Below are 18,334 nucleotides of genomic sequence, written 5' to 3'. Positions count from 1 at the left end.
TATAACTGTAACAGTAATTGTAGTTCTAAGTCCATAACCATAACCACACTTGTAATTGACAGATTAACCATATCCGTGCTTTTTATCTATAACCGTTTTAATAAATTATATAAACAACAACATATCTAGCCTTTATCCCACTATGTGAGACGTTTTAATAAATTACATAATTAAATAAAATTTTAATAAAAATCAAATTTTTTTATTAAAGTAAATAATGGGCAGCCAAACACAAAAATACACAAGATTGTCAGTCAAAACTGAAAATACACACTTGAATTAGACTTAAAGTAATGATTACACAATTAAATTAGAATTGGCCTCAAGAATCCAGCAATTGAAATAATAGATAGATGTTATGTTATGCATTTTATGGAAATGATTTTACTCTTCTTTTTGGATTTTGTTATAATATATTTTAAGGTTACATTTTTATTTATTGAACATTGTAAACAAATTACAACTTAAGGATATTTTATAAAGGAATATATATTTAAATTAATAATTTATAAACTAATACTATATTATATATGAATACCAATATCATATATGTGCAATGGTTGGTTATAGTTAAGGACCGGTTATGCTTTTGGTTACTGTTGCTTTTAATAACTATAACCGTAATCGAAGCTAGTGGTTTTTCTATTTTTTTAATCATAACTGTGTCCATGTTCATTTTACTCAGTTTTTTAACTGTGTCTGTGGGACATGGTTATGGATTTTTTTGGGATTAATCTAACCTCACCCATCCCTTTATAAGGTTGTAGGAATAGACATGGAAGATAACTTGGAGATAGAAGAACAAGAAGAGGGAGTTTAGTTTTGATAAGTTAAATATAGGATGCAAAGTACATTGGCTCACCTCTTTAGTGCAATAGGAATGTGTGGATCATTTCTGGTTCAAAAGGATTAGGGGCACTCTCTCAAGGTTGGATTGGTCATTTCCTGAATCACAGATGAATAGTTGGCTAGGAGCTTGCATAATGGCTTTATTTTCTCACATTTGGAATATACCCTCAACTGTGGAAGGATCACTTTTGGTGACCTTATTTTTCCTTTTGCATTTTAGATGAATAAAAGAAGGGAATCAATAAAAGAGTTAGAGACAAACCCAAGAAGACTTTGGGAGAGATATTAAAGTTTGATATGAAGTGTATGGGCCTAAATGAAGATATGACAAAAGACAGAAATACATGAAAGTCTAGAATTCATGTAGCCGACCCCACATAGTGGGATAAAGGCTGGATATGTTGTTGTGAAAGAAGGGTACCAATAAGAAGGGGCTTTTGCATCAAACCGAAAACATGGGAAATGAGAACAGTTACCTTAATGCTATAAATTTGACATTACACTCTGAAATAGTCCACAATGATGCTCATGCCATAAAGATCACACGACAAAAAATGGAGTGATAACACAAGTATGTTTCAAAATCCTTTCAAGGCAACCAATGCTACATGCCCAAAACATCTACAGAATAGTGGCCGGCATAACTCCCAGTACCACAAGAATAGAGAAGATAAGGGTCCAAATCTCCTGAGTCTCTGCATAATGCAAAAGCAGATGGTCAACCAATTTTACACCCTTTTTGAACAAGGATCACCAATTAATCACCACCTGTTACCTCTTTAGGCTAGGCTAGGCTATCAGTGGTTATTGGTGACCCAAAGCCAAGTGTCCGAGAAAAGAAGTCTACCCTTGGTGCTCTCAAATTCTATACGTTTTCAAGGAAAGCCTGTCTCCCTTTATCACATGATCTTCCAGGAAGAGTGACATGAAAAGGCTCTCTTTGTAGACAGCTGTAGACCCACCTAACTCCCCTGTCCAATATTTTAAGAAGCTAAAGATAGCAGTCAATTGGCTTCCAGATCCTGGGCATTACATCTAAGAAGGGGGACCAAATGACACCTTCACAGGAAACAGGCAGCAGTCTTCCACCATAGCCTTTTATATAGGTAATTTTGGCGCTTTTTTTTTTTTTTTTGTTTGCTTTGTCTTTTATACTCTAATCACATAGATTATGGCCCTTTTTAACTTCTTGAATAGAGTTGCATTTGACTCCTTGTTTCAAAAAAGGAAAAATAACAATCATAATTAAAAAAGGGGACAAAAAGGAATTGACAGGTAAGTAGGATAGCTAGCGGCCTTGTTTTATATTGTATTCTAATAACAGGAAAGTTACAATATCATAGTTGCATTGCTTAGCGTGAGAGGTTGCTTCAATTAACATGTTTCTGTAATTTTATAATTGGCCGAAGGAGATGGATATGAGTAAAGCATCAATTTACTCACCAATTGCAGTTGTGAGACTTGGAAACATCAATTTGGATTCTATGCTTACTCATAAGCACAAGTACAACAAGATCACTGTGCAGGTAAGTATTTTAAGTAACTGGTGAACTTTAAATGATTGTGGACCTCGTATATTTGTGCCTGCAGTTTGATTGCATAAAAGAATCTAAAAATTCCAGAGATAGGTCTATTTCCTTAGATTTTAATCATATAATATCTGTGTGAAATGCAGTCACTCAGTGTAGATCAGAAGTGGGAAGGAGCTCCTTTTGCAGCAATGCTTCGGAGACATCAATCATACCATGGTAACTCAAATGATGATATGATCCATATAGTTTTCGTCCTACTTTCATCCAGTTCCAAGGTGAAACAAGTACAGTACTCATCAGTTCTTGTAAGGGTAAGAGAAGTATAACAGTGGGTTTTTGCCATATTTTCTGTGGAGTAGTTGTATCTTTTCATGTTTGGTTCCGAACAGCATGGTAACTGTTGGGGTAAGTTACTGATAAATATCAACCATATCCACAGCCAATTGACTTGAATCTTGATGAGGAAACACTAATGCGACTTGTTCCATTTTGGAGAACATCCCTCAGTGATTCGAGTACTCAGAGTCAACAATATTACTTTGATCATTTTGAGATCCACCCAGTAAAGGTTGATACTTAATGTCTATAACTTTAGTTTGTTAATGATTTTCTTTCGTCGTGGCAATTAGCTTATATGTATGTGTACATTTATGAAGATCATAGCAAGCTTTCTTCCAGGGGATTCATATTCAAGCTATAGCTCAGCACAGGAAATGTTGAGATCTTTGCTACATAGTGTGGTAAAGGTATTTCTACTTTATTAAAACTACACAGCTCTATGCCCTTATGCATGGAATTTGTGTTATATTTTTAATTCATTCTTCCATCTCTTATTTTATTTTTTTTCCCTTTTCCCCCAACTTTTTGGGGCCTGTATCATTTTTCTTCTTCAGATCCCTGCTATTAAGCGTATGACTGTGGAGCTCAATGGGGTCTTGGTTACTCATGCTTTGATTACCATAAGGGAATTGTTTATTAAATGTGGACAACATTATTCATGGTGAGCATCTCACTCAATTGTTGTTGTTTCTTTCCCTATTTTTTACCAAGTTTAAGCTTTATGCATGTTTCATTATTTTTCTTTTTAACTTATAAGAGGTGGTATGGTTCTCTAGGTATGCCATGAGGGCAATCTATATGGCAAAGGGAAGCCCTTTGCTTCCACCAGCTTTTGCTTCTATTTTTGACGACTTAGCATCTTCCTCTCTCGATGTCTTTTTTGATCCTTCTAGTGGCCTGATCAGTATTCCAGGTTTAACAATAGGTACTCTCTCTCTCTCTCACACACACACACACATGCACTTGTATTTGGATTTTTCATGAAAGAACTAATGAGCATCTTCCATCCTATCCCCTGGGACTTCACCTCTCCTCTTCTCTGTGTTGTGTTATTCTCCGTATTGTTTTGTTCATTTGCCTTCGTAATGATGGTCAATGGGCCTCTTAAGATAGCTTGAAAGGAGGCCTGAAAATTTAATGACTGATCCAGTTATAGCCTTTTTGCTAATGCTGGGCCCTATTACAAAGGGTGTTTCATGCATAAGGGGCAACACAGATATCATGGTGAGCTATTTAGTTGAATTACTTATGGAAAAATGGTATTTGGAGGTGAATGGCTGGCTTTACTGAGGCCATGAACTGTAGAAATCCCCCCACCAACACTAGTCCATCTGTATTTGATACCACATTTTGTGTTCTATCACATTTTTAAAATGTGGGATGCACCTAGTTATAATGCATAAAGTATAATTAGATTTGGAAAGCATATAAAATCAATTCTTTTTTTTTTGATAAATAAAATCAATTCATTAGAAGCCAGAATTTGGAATTATATCAGAGCACCTTCCATATATATATATATATATATTTGCATGTTTTTTGTTCTCGGTAATTTTCAGATTGCAACTTTTTAAGGTGATCTAGGTAAAAGTAGCTGTATATGAAATCTCATAAAATACATAATTTCTTGGCAAGACAATGCTATATCATCTCCTAAATAAAATAAGCTATAGATACTATTGGATATTAGATTACTAGAAGACAGGTATGCTGGTCTTATTTGTATCTCTAGCGATCTAGGTATTCATTTAATATGTTAAGCCCCACCTGCTCACTGCCAATCCCTTATTTGCAAACTGCCAACCTTCAAATTCTAATCATTGGTGATGTTTCAACTGTCAAGGACAGGTACATTCAAACTCATCAGCAAATGTATTGATGGTAGAGGATTTTCTGGGACAAAACGTTACCTTGGAGATCTTGGACAAACTGTAAGTCTTATACCATTTTAATTCTGTTTGTGCTATTACAATTGCCTAATTTTCATTGCCTGTTGTTTTGCAGATTAAAACAGCTGGTTCGAATATACTCTTTGCTGCAGTCACTGAAATATCAGACTCAGTGCTAAAGGGTGCAGAAGCAAGTGGTTTTAATGGAATGGTGAGATTTCTCATTCAATGGATACTTTCTCTGCATGGATGTACCCTGTTTCTTTTGAGATCCATCATCCTCTGGAGATACCTAAACTTCAAGTTGTTAAAACTATACTTTTTTTTTTTTTTTATTGTTTTGCTTTTCATCAGCTACTTGTCTTATTAATGAATATGTGCGGAAAATTTTCATTACAAAAATTTTCATGTTGACAATTTCAAAATTTTGGTTGTCCTTGGTTTTTTCAGGTGAATGGTTTTCACCAAGGAATATTGAAGTTGGCTATGGAACCGTCAGTACTGAGTGCTGCTTTCATGGAAGGTGGCCCAAATCGAAAAATTGTACTTGATCAAAGTCCTGGGATTGATGAGGTATGTCTATATATGTGCTTGTTTCTATGATACTTTGTTTCCTTTTTCTTACATATTCCAGGGATGTTCTATCTCATTTGCTACTCTTACTTATCTATGCTTCTTCTGGAAAATGTAAACTACTGCAAAATTTACTTTGTAATGTAGTTGATCCCCCTCTGCTGAAATTGATAATAAGGACATTTTGGAAGTCTCTTAGGGTACATTTTAAAGTGCAATAATATGTTAATAGAATTGATTAGGGAGCATTTTGTGGGATGGATTACGAAACTGTAGTCAAAAGGCTGTCGCATTAGCTGGTACTAAAGTTGATTGTTTGTATCATTATGTTGTTTTCATTTGCCAACCATATAAATAAATAAATGTGTATATATACATATATTTGTTGTTTCAGTGTAATCAATGGTAAGCGGTGGTAGCAATGGTAAGATTGCTCTTTGTGACTGGAAGGTCATAGGTCCAAGTTGTGAAAATAGCCTCTTTGCAAAGAATCGATAAGAGTGTATATAAAAATGGCTCTCTGCTGACCCTTGCAAAGAGGGGGGGCTTCGTGCACCGGACACCCTTTTTTGTTTCAATATTATCCTGACATTTTCTCTGTAGCAGGTTGTGAAATATAAAATCCTTAGATATTTATTCTACATATGTTAAAATGCAGTTATATATTGAAGGGTACCTGCAAGCTATGCTAGATGCGATATATAAACAAGAATATCTGAGAGTCAGAGTTATTGACAATCAGGTATTTTCCTTTTCATTTGCCTCTTATTTTGGTAGTCATTCTATTATCACGCTACTTTCTTATGAGAAAACAGAGCACTAGTTAAATAAACACCAATTATAGAAGATGTTGCAAGTTTGATATCACAGTAAAGACCTTATTGCCTGGCATTCACTGTCAATGTCACACAACATTTGATTCCTAAATATGTGAATTTGTTTCATAAAAATGTCACATGACACTACTTGTGTTTAGCTTTGGTGCAATGATGACAGAATAGGATTTAACTCTGAAATTCAAACAAATATTTGTATCATGGCTGATGTGAAGTTCAACTCCGTTTAGAATCTTACTGTGGTCATCGTCAATTCAACAAAAAGACTTTTAAGAACACTTACTTCTTGCTAGAGCCATGCTAAATTCATTGTTCAATGTAAAATCTTTCATGCATTACCATTCTTTAACAGGTGTTTCTCAAAAACCTACCCCCAAATAGTTCCCTTATAGAGGAGATCATGGACCGTGTGAAGGGCTTCCTTATTAGCAAGGCATTGTTGAAGGGAGATTCTTCCGTAGCTTCTCAACCTCTATACCATCGTCGTGGAGATAGTGTATGTGTTTGTTTTGTTTAATTTACATTTCTTTATTTTGAAAGGATCTGCCTTTCAAGTGAGGTCCTCTTTTCTTTTTGTTCTCGTGCATGTCAATTTGCTGCCAACTTACTATTTTGTTTTCGTGGGCGGCTGTAAAATGCTCCCAACTAACACTTCATTAGTTCAACAGTACTATATACATTTATATATGTATTTGATATGCTGAATATATACTGCAGGAGTGGAAAATAAGGCCAACAGTACTGACATTGTGCGAACACCTCTTCGTGAGTTTTGCAATTCGTCAGTTGAGAAGGCAAGCTAGTAAGTTCATAGACAGGATGAAAGGGAAGAAGAAATCTGTGGGTGATGATCAGAAAGCCATTATCCCTGCTACTGCCATCCAAGGACAGAAGATGAAGCTTTCGTGGAAATGGGGAATTGGCAAGTTTGTGCTATCTGGGGTGCTTGCCTATGTTGATGGACGCTTATGTCGCAGTATTCCTCATCCTGTAGCAAGAAGGATAGTTAGTGGGTTTTTGTTAAGTTTTGTCGACCAAAATAACAATGAATAAACTTAAATGTTTTGCATTTTCTAGTCACTGGAGCAATGAAGATGGAAGGCTTGTAGAGCCGAAATTGTGCCGTAGTTCAATGGGCTCATACGTTAGGGGGTAGGCTGCCTCTTTTTGTATCGTGGAATCAAACCATGTAATTATTCTGATGAGGACGACCCGAGAAGGCTCTTTCTACTTCTAGCTAGTTTGGGTGGTTCAGTGGTGAATTGACTGTTAAATAAGCCTTGAAGCACGAAAGTTGATGATAAAAAGTAAAATCAAAGTAATCAGTTAATCTGTGTTCTTGTTTCATCTCCAGAATACGAATATACTGGAATTTGGTTCTCATTTCTAGAATTGCATATAATTTCTTCCAAACAAAATCACTTGATTTGGTCTAGAGGGTTCGTTGGAGGGGGAGGGTCCCAAAAAGACACCCACAAGTTCAAGTTAGTCGGTTAGTAGTGTAGCTGTAGCACGCTCCCCGTTTTTCCCACCCCCCAAAACCAAAACAATGGGAAGGCCAGCTGCCCACTGTTTTCTCCCATATCTTCTCTCGTCCTCATCCGATGACAATAAATAAAATGAAGGTACATTTTTATTTCTATATTTAGTTTATCAAGAATTATTAAAAAAAAATTCAAAATTAGCTAAGATCAAGAATAGAAAATTTTCTTAGAAAATGGACTGAACCTGATGATAATAGTACAATACAGTTACATCTTCTATTTCTAATTTCAGCCGACCTCACCTCATCCCATTTCAAGTTCAAGATACATGCATGCTTAATTGGCCGGCACCGGCACGGATTCAGGTCACAGCTAGTACTGAATCCAACAACACCACTCAAGAACCAAATAGCATTAGAACCCGATCGAAGGACTCAAATGCAACTGATAAATCCGCACAATTAATTATTATTTTCTAGTAGCAGACAAATTAAAATTACGGATGATGCTATTTCTATATCAAAAATTGTAGACGGATGATATTATTTCTACATCAAGAATTATATCTTAGGTTGCACATACACGCAAATACTTAAAATATCTCTTGTGTCTTCGTGTCTCGTCTCACCTCACCCCACCATCTTATTATTTTGAGTCAAAAATATTTTAGTCATGTTTCATCGGCTCAAAGAGTATTTTTATTATTTTGACTGTTTAGTACTTCAAGATGCAGCGAGTATAAATAGCATTTTCCTAAAACCACTTACACGACCCACTGCCAGCCCACCGAAAACTCTAAAACAATTAACGAAAACAACCCTCTCTCTCGCTGATACTCAACTCCCGAAGGGACTAAGATTGTTAAATACGATTCCCCATTTCCATTACAAGGAAGAAAGAGAAGAAATGGCTAATTTTGTGATATCTGCTGCTAAGAGACTATCGTCCCAGGCCGAGGAAGTGATTAACTACCGTCTCTCACAATCATCATCAGACTCTGGAGACGAGAGAAACTCATCGGTTACAACCTGCCTCTACTTGAAACCATCATCGGAGGCTAAATCGGCCTCTCAACATCATCAACATCATCATCAGCCTCTAGATAAGGACGTGGTTCTCCGGCGAATTCGCATGCACAAGCGCTCCAGCAAGATCAGAAGCACTTTCCAAGCCCTCCTCAGCAGCAGCAGCAGCAGCCAGCAGCACCAGTGGATGGAAGAACAGCTGGACGATGCTTTCTCTGCTCCTTAATAAATTTACTTTCCAAGCGCTCCAGTCTTTGCTTCCCAGTTCCCACCGGCTGGCTAGACACTAGAGGACCGAGTTTGTTGGATCCATGCTATATATGTGTGTGTGTGTGTGTGTGTGTGTGATGGATGCCGAATCTCTTTTTTCTCAGCTAGATTGCAACTCTTCTTGATGGCTAAAACATCTTGCCATGTTAGAATTTGTGTATATATATGCTCGGTATATATCTAATAAATACTAAAAAAGCTTAATTTCCAGATGTTTCATGGTGGTGGAACTAAAAAACGTTAATTTAGCATGACTAGTATGTTCTTTTTGAAGTGGGTTTCATGTGCTCCTTTGTATCCAATTCTCCAAGGTTTTCTTTCAAGTTCACTTGATTAAATTTTAAAATAATGGTTCTAATTCAGTGGCCCCCCCAATCTTACAAAACAAATATGGTGAGCTTTCATCAAACACTGCCGGTTTGGACAAGGGGTAGATGATCACCTGTCAATCCTTCGGTGGTTACTCCAAAATGCTGTTGTTTTGGAGTAACAAAAAGCGGATGGTTAAACGCAATCCCGTGTCGTTTTATGGCTCGTTGATTCTCTAGTACTCTCTTGTCGCTTAATTTGTTGCTTTTTTTGTCGTTGATCTCCCTTTCCAAATTAAATCCTCACCGTTGCTTTTAGGGTTTTCATTCTCCTTAATTTACGATAACTCTTTATACAGTTCTTTTTATCTTTGTTTTTTAGAGTTTTGCCTCTAATTTATAATTTATTGTAGTTATGGAGTATTTTTGTTAGAGAGCTTTTATTTGTACAATGAGTGAATAAATAAAATATGTATACTAAAGCTGTAATCACTTTTTCAATAATACATTGAGTTCTCCTCATTGGAGCTCGACATGGATGCAGCTCTCATTAACGGGTGAATCACGATAAATCGCTTTGTGTTTATTTTTACATTTTTATTGCTTATTTTTGTTTATACATAAGTAATCATCTATCAATTATTCTATTTATTTGAGGCTTTATTTTTTGGGTTCTAAATATTAGACGTGGTCGAGACTTGTCCGAACCCAATAATTAATTTGTATATGGCATAAATTTATATTTTTTTCCCAACAATTACCCCTCTTAAATAGAGAGAATGTTGGCCAGTTACAAGTAACAAAAATTAGAAATTAATAAGGTGTTATTTAATATTTTAAAAGATTAAAGGCCAAGAAAAGAAAATGGAGTATATTTTTAATTTAATTTAATTCAATTCTTAAAGTTTGAAAAAAAAAAAAAAAGAATGTACAGAAACAAGATCTAAAAGGATGAGAGTTGGGGCATACCACTGAGCTAGAAAAAGAATAATGAAATTATAAAGCAAAACAAATCCATGTAAATTATAAGAACATTCTAAAACCAGAAGCACCATAGCGTAGACAAGTAAGGTAAGGGAAAGATTCAGTTTTGAAGGAGGAGAGCATGAGCTTGTAATAAGTTAGTCTTTGATGGGCATGAATCAGAGTGGCAATACGTAGGCAGAGGGCTAATTGGGAAGAAGAGTCCCAAACGCCTTTGAAGACCATCGGCCATGTAAACGCCAGCCACCTGGTAACATCCAAGTTCCAACCCACAACTAAACTAAATAGGGAATAGGATCAAAGGTGCCAAAGAATCTGCTTGGAATACGTGCAAGAAACAAAATTAAAAAAGTGTTGATGTGATTCAATCACTCTCAATCAAACAAGTCAGTCCCTCGCTAATTTAAAGGTTTGATTTGACAAAATAAACAATTGTGAAAAATTTAGCCGATCCTTCGGACGGCGTGGTCCTGTTCTCACTTCACCAGCAGTAGACTGTAGTTGCAGGGCAGGCCAAACGCAAGTAGTCCATCCATCCGCCTGTAAGCGCAAGCATAAGAAGGCTTAAGAAGCGGGCTTCGGCACCCAACCAGAAATAACAGTTTAAATTCGCGCCGGTTCAGTTGTCCCATCCCATTCCATTCAGGGATACCGCTGAAAGGAAACAAGGATCCCGAACGACGTCGTCTGGTCTCCCCGTACGAATATTATCGAAGAATCGTGTCTTCACGTCATACACTACCCTCCACGGCACAGCCCAGCGCAACACAACGCACTCTGTCTCTGTGTGTCTTTAACTCCCTCGGGATTGAAGTTTGGGGTTTGGAGAATCAGATCACATCCCATCTCATCAGATCTGAGCGAGAAATATGAGGAGGACTAGCACCTCGCAGCACCTGGCCATGAAGACTGATTCAAACACTGCCCAGTTGATCGATTCCGACATCAACGAGCTCAAGATCGCCGCCAAGCGTCTTGTCTCCGACGTCGCCAAGCTCGGCGGCCTAGGCTTCGGCACTTCCTTCCTCAAATGGATTGCCTCCTTTGCTGCTATGTACGTTTTTTACTTTATTCTACCACTTCTCCGTAATCATGCCCTCATAACCCCCCCGCCTCCCTCTTCTTCTGATCAAAGATATTCTTGATCTTTGACTCCGTTTGGGAATTTCCAATCTTAACTTTGGCTGGGGTTTTTGATGGTTGGCTGCTTTTGTATGTCCTAATATTAAACACTGTGAAAAGTGCTGGTACCAATTTATGTTGATCGTTGTTGAAGGAGGAGAACATATTTAGTATTTTTTATTCCTACCCTTCTAGTGGATAATTTTACCTTTTTTTTATTTAAAAATTTACTCTTTTCTATCCTGTCTGTCACTGTCATGATTTGTATGTAATAGTTTGACGGAATTGTACCACCTTGCAGAACTCATTCCATCAACTATACCTGTTGTTCTCTTTTTTGTTTTTTTTTTTTCCCACTTGATCTACAAATAATTGTGGATTAGTTGGCTTGTCAATAGTGGATGAATGTAAATGAAGTTGATTTAGATAAATTTAAAGGCAATCATAGAGTCAATTTGGGTTCTATGGCCAACTGTATATTATGATTTTAGTGGCAGAAGCAGGGTCACAACTGGCAAACAGTAGGGTTGGACTTTGCAATCAATGCCCAATCCAGAGAGTCAGTTTGAGTTTGGTTGTTTATTTGGGGCTTTTACCACTTAAACAAAGTATCTTGGTTTTAGTCAATCAAGTTGCCACCACCAACTGGAGGAGTCTACCAGGGAATGCCTCCTATAGACAGGAGAAAGGACTATTGTGCTTTATCCAGTAGGATTTTCATTTACAGGATTGAGGACAATCCTTGATATTAGTGGTAAGGTTGCTCTTTTGTGACCTATAAGTCATGGGCTTGTGTGTAGAAACAGCCTCTTGGCAAAGTGAGGGTAAGATTGCTTATAAAAATTACCCTTCCCCAACCTTAGCAAAACAAGAAGCCTCATACACGGGGATGCCCCTTGCAGTTACAAGGTCATCAATTACTGTTGTGAAGGCATACCATTGGTGCTTGTCTGGCAAAATTGGGAACTCACTTGGAGCCTAAACTCCAGAGTCAACCAATTCCCTGAAGGATTTTGGTTATATTACAGAAGACCTGTAGGGAAGTGTGTGGCCATTTTCTGTTTAACATTGCAACTTGATTATATACCTGAATAAGGATGCAACGGAATACTTGCGCCGAAGATCCAATTGCCTGCCTTCGTTCCAAATATCATAACTGTTGTGAAAGGCATCCCTTTGTGCTGTCTGGTAAAAATGGGACCTGAGGCTAAACTCCAGAATTGACCAATTCCCTGGAGGATTTTGGTTATGTAATAGAAGACCTAAAGGCAGAGTGTGGCCTTTTTCTAGTTTAAGATTTCAGCTTCGTTATATACCTAAATAAGGAAGGAATACTTGTGACCGGAGATCCAATTGCCCTGCCTTTGTGTAGAAGATATGCCTTCTTCCAAATTTTTAGGTGGAAACATTACATTTTTCCTGCATCTATTACATATGTTTCTGTGGTAAGGAAAATTAGTTTCTGTAGCTGTATCATACTACTGTCCTCTGTACTTCCATGGTGTCTACTCTTGTCAATTCTATAGATTATCATTGCTACTAAAATTTAAGATTTCTGATGATTTCTTTAAAATTTTGTATGCTTGTGGTTGAGTTTCATTTGTATCGAGTACAAGCAATCTATGAACTAACTTTGGAATTTGATTTTTTTGGTTCTTTGCTTTTTCCACTTGTATTTAGACTCTGGCACAGTTATTCCTGTGTGTAAAATGCTGCACCCTGTGATATCCTTTGCTTTCCACTATCAACTCTATTTTATATATAGATTGTTCTGTTTCAAATATAACATTAAAATGGCCAAACATTTAAACGTGTTTCTTGTAACAGTTTGACAGAAGCAGATTGCACAAGCGTAGATCAATCTGTGCCTTAAAAGTTGTACTTACAGCATATCATTCACTTGATTTTTCATTTTACCTCAGATACATGTCACTCCAATAATAATAGTAATAATAAGTAAATAAATCATAAGGATAAATGAAAGAAAACAAAACAATAAGATTAACATATATACATGATTTTTTTACGAAAAATCCTTTTTATTCTCCAATAAGTTACTGAAGCCTGAGTACATGCAAGACTCACTATTTGGCTATATCCATTAATGTTGTAACTTTTATGGTTTGTAGATGTTACTTTTATTGGATCATAATTCCCCCCCCCCCTCCACCGTACTGTTATCCTTATTTTCTTTAAATCACCGTATCTCATGTTAGTATCTATGTGCTTCCATATCTGTGTTTGTATCAGTATTCATAACCTTGCTGTGTAGCTTATGACCAACTTCTGGAATCTGGAGAGGCTTATATATGAACCCATTCCTTATGTGTTTCCTGCAGTTACTTGTTGATATTGGATCGAACAAACTGGAAAACAAACATTTTGACTTCCCTTCTAGTCCCTTACATTTTCCTCAGTCTTCCTTCGGTCTTGTTCAGCTTCTTAAGGTGAACGTTTTTCACTTTGTGGTACTTTATTCTGTTTTCCTTCTTAATTGAAATTTGTGTTTTTGATGAGCTCTCTTGGTTCCACAGAGGAGATTTTGGGAAATGGGTTGCTTTCATTGCAGTTATATTGAAGCTATTTTTTCCTCGTCATTTCCCAGGTAATAATCTGGTTGTAAAGTGTGAAGCATGGCTTGTGTTGCAGAATATGATTTCATCCTTCCTATAGATATGGTCTGATTCTGTGTCATCTTAACAGCAGACTTTGTCTACTCACATAACCTTATAATCTATGCCTTAACCAAATGTTCCACTTTTGATTCTGAGCTTGCTGGTTTTATATTTGGATGTTGGCACAAATTTCATATCTTTGAACTGAATGTATTTAGTTGTAGGGGCTAGCATCAGGATTCAGGACTTGGGTGATTATCACTCTAAACCCGTATATAATTGTGACAGCTTGAGATGCTGTGCTTAATCTATTTGCCTTTGTATTATGCAGTATAATTTAGAAATGTAGGAACTGTTCAGTTGTGGAAAATAGCCCCCATTTTCCTAAAAATTACTCCACAAAGATGGATAATTAGAAAACTTGTACAAATTTAAAAATCTTCCAAATAAAAAATGGAGATTTGGAAAATGCAGTTTTTCAAAATTGAACTAAACTTGAAAAACTCCTAAAATGAGTTTTTTAAGTTCTCCTTGCTAATTTGGAGAATTAGAAAATGCGGTTTTCCACAAAATTTTGCCCAAATCATCTCCATCTCTTTCTCCTAACACAAGTTACACAAAAGAATGACATCTCTCTCTCTCTCTCTCTCTCTCTCTCTCACATATGTTCCAATGTTTAGATTGGAAATTAGTTATTTGCACTTCTAACATTTGAATGAATTTTTTAAATTTTTTATGGAAAATGAAAACTAAAAATTTTATAGAACTTGGAGATAGAAAACTGAAAATCATTTTCCACAACTTAACAGACCTCTAAGTCTCCCAGCAGAATATGCTTGCAGTTCCTATTTTATTTGTTATATCCTTGAGAAGGTATGTCAATCAACCTTGTGACTGATTGCCTTATTATTAACCGCTGCATTATTGACTGGTGAACATTTTTGCTAAAGGTTCCCGCTGCCTTGTAGTGACTTATGATTGAATACATTGGTTTAGCTAGTGTATTATTTAATTATAATAACTTGTTTAGAATAAATAGATTTATGAAACTGCTTGGTGGCTACAGTAATTTGAAGAACATTTAGCACCGTTTTCTGCAAACAAACTGGTTATCTGATCCTTTTTTTTAAATGTTATGTTCATTAACAAATTTTGGATTGGTTATTTGGGGAAAATTTATAATGGCTTATGGTGGTATGTCACAGCATACTATTCTTTAATTTGATGAGAATTGTTTCTCTTCCATCCGAACTATGTTCTCTTGCTTTGTTTCTCTTCCATCTGTCTTGAATATGTTACACACTGGCCTTTTGAATCAAAAGAATTTATGCATTCATGAAATTCCTGGTGCTGATAGTAATGGAAGGTGCTTAATTGGCATGTTCGACATGAATTAAAAGTTTAATTAGTCCTCATCTAGAACTTGTTATGTCGCCTTCATCGCCTGTGTTGGTCATGTCATGTGCAGATTGGCTGGAGATGCCGGGGTCGTTGATTCTTCTGCTCGTGGTTGCTCCCAGCTTCTTTGCGTACACCATAAGGGACAGCTGGGTTGGAGTTGTGATATGTCTAATTATTGGCTGTTATCTGCTGCAAGAGCACATCAGAGCATCTGGTGGATTTAGAAATTCGTTCACACAGGCTCATGGAGTATCAAACACAGTTGGCATCGTCCTTCTGTTAGTGTACCCAGTATGGGCACTGGTCCTCCGTTTCGTCTAGAATTTAACTGCCTACAGCTGCTGTGAAGTGTCTTTTGTTCCGAACTTGGGAGTTAGTAATAATAGTGGTGTGTGTGTGTGGCGGACAAATTCATTTGCAGAAACAAGTCTGTTCTATCTCTCATAAACTGTTCGTGATTCTTCTGTGTGCATTATTATGTAACTATTTCAGCAACCCCATTGAACCAGATTTGATCATTTTAGAAGCATCATACGGTTTGTCTAATGGAAAGTAGCAGCTGTGTCTGTGTGTGTTGGTGTGTATATTTACCCTTGATAACAATTAGTTTCAAGTTTAAATATTAAATACTTATACTTACTGTGTTAAGTAGCTGGCGGTTTAAAAAATTATAAATATTTTTGATATACAAAAATGGACCCTTTGTACCGGCCTAAGGCCTCCCGGGGCCTAGAAAAATCGATTGACGGTGCTGAATTGAACTGCCTTTTGAAGCATCCAACGACTTTTTTTTTTTTCTTTTTTTTTCTTTTTTCCTAGGTAAAAGTAGATCCAACCAACAACTTTTGATTGGAAGGTCTAGCTAGGTTGGGCATTCTAGTTCTAGATTTATCTAGGGAAGGAGGCCATGGAAATAAATATTTTGAAGGATATTATTTTAGCCACAACTATAAAAATGTAATGAAATTAAGCAAGAATAAAAAGTGAACTAAGAGAATGAAGAAGAACAAAGAGGAACAATTTCTTGTGAAAAATTTTATTATCACTTTCATGGTTTGAGTTACAAAAAAAAAAAAAGCCTTAATGATATGGTAAATACTAAAATAAGTAAAAATAAATTTTAAGCACTATTGTCTAACAAGTCATGAAATATGAAAAGGTGGGGAGTTGTAGGCATACATTTTATTACTTTCATGACACTTTTCCTTGGATGTCTATTTTACAATGAATATATTACGTTAAAATTCTATTAGAAAAACAAAAAATCTTAGTGAAGAAAAAAGAGTATATTATTTTTTATTTTAAAAACTTTGCTAAAAAAATAAATAAAAAATCCAACGGAATAAAACTTTAATCAAAGAAAAAAGTACAATGTGTATTTACTCTAGCTATTGGTAACATCTTTCAAGATCTCTAAGCTTACTTATTTCAATATCATGTACCAACTTCTCAACCATAGGTAATATCTTGGTAAAAAGTCTATCAAAATTAGTAAAAGAATTTGTAAGAAGAATAAAATGTTAATTTAGTTCTTATTTCATTTTATTTTGGTCAAGTTAAGCCTTTTTAATTTAAATTTGCTCATAAAATTTTTAAATAATTTAATATAGGAATGAATTTAAGAAAAAAATTTCAAAAACAAAGTGAGCTATTTAAAAAAAGTTAAGAAATGAATATAAACTAAAAAAAAAAAAAAAATCAAGGTTAGAAGAAAAGGGCAAGGGAAGAAGCCTTGGCGTTGGTGGGTGATATCGTAATTTCCGCGAATTAAGCGGAAGGCAGGCAAGGACCTTACCCTAACCCTAAAGCAGTTTCTCGCAGCTATAAATACAACCCAAAGTGGTACATAGCGTAGCGCAGGTTGTGAGGCCGCAATGGGTTTCAGGTCGTTGCCCTGCTCCATCCCACGACCTTCCTTTCATGTGTTTGTTTGCCATTGTTTTGATGGGCCGATCGGTCTTGCCCGAAAGCTTCAATATTTGATTTGATTTTTTTTTTTTTTTAGTTTTTCTGTTTTCTACGAAGGGGATTAATGCTTTTCTCGGTGATGAACAATTATACGATGACGAGTCCGATCTAATTCCATTCAATTGAAATCGTGACGACAAATCGAGGCATTTGTCTGAGAGAATTCCCCCCTTCTTCCAGTTTTGCTTAGATTCGGCTATTTCTTTGTTATTTTTCTTGAGGAATGCATGCTGATGATGCATGACGAAATAAAGATTTTATTTTTACTAGTAATGGAATGAGAGATGGAGCAGCGAATGCGGGGCGGCATTATGATGATGAGAACGTTGTGTTCTGAAGAATATGTTGATTGAATAAATAACCTCCTACTCATTCTGAATGCGCTTTGCCCCGCTCTCCTCTCCTGTTTTTGTTGAGAATTTAAAAGAAAAAGAGATTGTGGTCCAAGTTCGTCAGTTTTCTTTTGACTGAGTTTTCCTCGGACCTTTTGCTCCGAAGGATAATGGGTTTTCAAATTTCTTGCTTGCTCGAAGATTTTAAGAAAAGAAGAGAAAGGGGATCTGATTAGATCCGATCTCTTATTTCGCAGAAAATCTTTAAAATTTTCAGTCTTTTTTTTTTTTTTTTTCAGCAGAATAGCCCACCCATAAGAGATTAAAGTAACTTTGCCACTTCTCCCTTATTGTTTCTTCTGTAAACCCTACTATTCCCTTCCTTAAAAGGTAGGTAGGCCAACCCGCCTCCCCTTCTCCAAATCCCCTGAGTTGAATGCCTAGATTACCTTGTGAACATGCGTACAATATTACCATTTAACAGTAATTGGATATATGATGCTCTGTATGTACCGAGTGTCAAAGACCATGATTTCCATCATCTTTGTGCTCATTGTGGTGTTGTACCGTACTGAAATCTTGACCTGTTCCTCCTGTTTTCGTATTTTTAACAAGAATATTACAATTTAAATAAATATTTATGAAAGTAGCCGAAAGAGGCACTAGCCTAGCCTGTCTAGGGCGCAGGGGCGTCACAGAACCAACAGTTTACGGTTCGGAATTACTGGCTGAACAAAATTTTATAGGTTCATAGATGGGTGGTTTAATATCTATGAATAAGTTGTTGAATTTTTTTAGCACTTCAAC

The 18,334-nt window shown here is 36.2% G+C and overlaps 2 protein-coding genes and 2 non-coding genes across 13 annotated transcripts in view; all 4 read left to right on the top strand.

Annotated features, from left to right (window-relative positions):
- LOC127809144 (uncharacterized) overlaps positions 1-7,348 on the top strand; it is a 42,802-nt gene extending 35,454 nt beyond the window's left edge. For 4 of the 10 annotated variants that reach the window (XM_052347855.1, XM_052347850.1, XM_052347849.1 and 1 more), the window contains 12 exons: positions 2,259-2,375; positions 2,525-2,692; positions 2,821-2,949; positions 3,038-3,127; positions 3,275-3,381; positions 3,497-3,645; positions 4,569-4,651; positions 4,725-4,820; positions 5,060-5,182; positions 5,841-5,924; positions 6,371-6,514; positions 6,736-7,348. In XM_052347855.1, coding sequence (XP_052203815.1) covers positions 2,259-2,375; positions 2,525-2,692; positions 2,821-2,949; positions 3,038-3,127; positions 3,275-3,381; positions 3,497-3,645; positions 4,569-4,651; positions 4,725-4,820; positions 5,060-5,182; positions 5,841-5,924; positions 6,371-6,514; positions 6,736-7,071 — 1,626 coding nt within the window. In that variant the 3' untranslated portion in view covers positions 7,072-7,348. Of the gene's footprint in view, positions 1-1,868; positions 1,956-2,258; positions 2,376-2,524; positions 2,693-2,820; positions 2,950-3,037; positions 3,128-3,274; positions 3,382-3,496; positions 3,646-4,563; positions 4,652-4,724; positions 4,821-5,059; positions 5,183-5,840; positions 5,925-6,370; positions 6,515-6,735 lie in introns of those variants that run through there. The other 6 variants (XM_052347851.1, XM_052347852.1, XR_008025079.1 and 3 more) reach the window with 6 other exon arrangements.
- Positions 7,349-10,536: 3,188 nt separating this feature from the next.
- LOC127810688 (cold-regulated 413 plasma membrane protein 2-like) lies at positions 10,537-15,773 on the top strand. The gene is made up of 4 exons (XM_052350285.1): positions 10,537-11,143; positions 13,551-13,658; positions 13,746-13,816; positions 15,295-15,773. The coding sequence occupies exons 1-4, from the start codon at positions 10,959-10,961 to the stop codon at positions 15,546-15,548; spliced, it is 618 nt and encodes a 205-aa protein (XP_052206245.1). The 5' UTR covers positions 10,537-10,958; the 3' UTR covers positions 15,549-15,773.
- A 1,493-nt stretch (positions 15,774-17,266) lies between these two features.
- On the top strand, positions 17,267-17,358 carry LOC127810717 (small nucleolar RNA SNOR75). The gene has a single exon (XR_008025529.1). It is a non-coding gene; the product is annotated as a small nucleolar RNA SNOR75 (small nucleolar RNA).
- Positions 17,359-17,501: 143 nt separating this feature from the next.
- LOC127810759 (small nucleolar RNA Z105) lies at positions 17,502-17,573 on the top strand. The gene has a single exon (XR_008025566.1). It is a non-coding gene; the product is annotated as a small nucleolar RNA Z105 (small nucleolar RNA).
- Positions 17,574-18,334: the final 761 nt, after the last annotated feature.

Source organism: Diospyros lotus, chromosome 9 (genome assembly GCF_014633365.1).
Source record: "Diospyros lotus cultivar Yz01 chromosome 9, ASM1463336v1, whole genome shotgun sequence".
Taxonomy (NCBI): domain Eukaryota; kingdom Viridiplantae; phylum Streptophyta; class Magnoliopsida; order Ericales; family Ebenaceae; genus Diospyros; species Diospyros lotus.
Note: the sequence above shows the minus strand (reverse complement) of the source record. Positions and strands in the feature narration are given on the sequence as shown.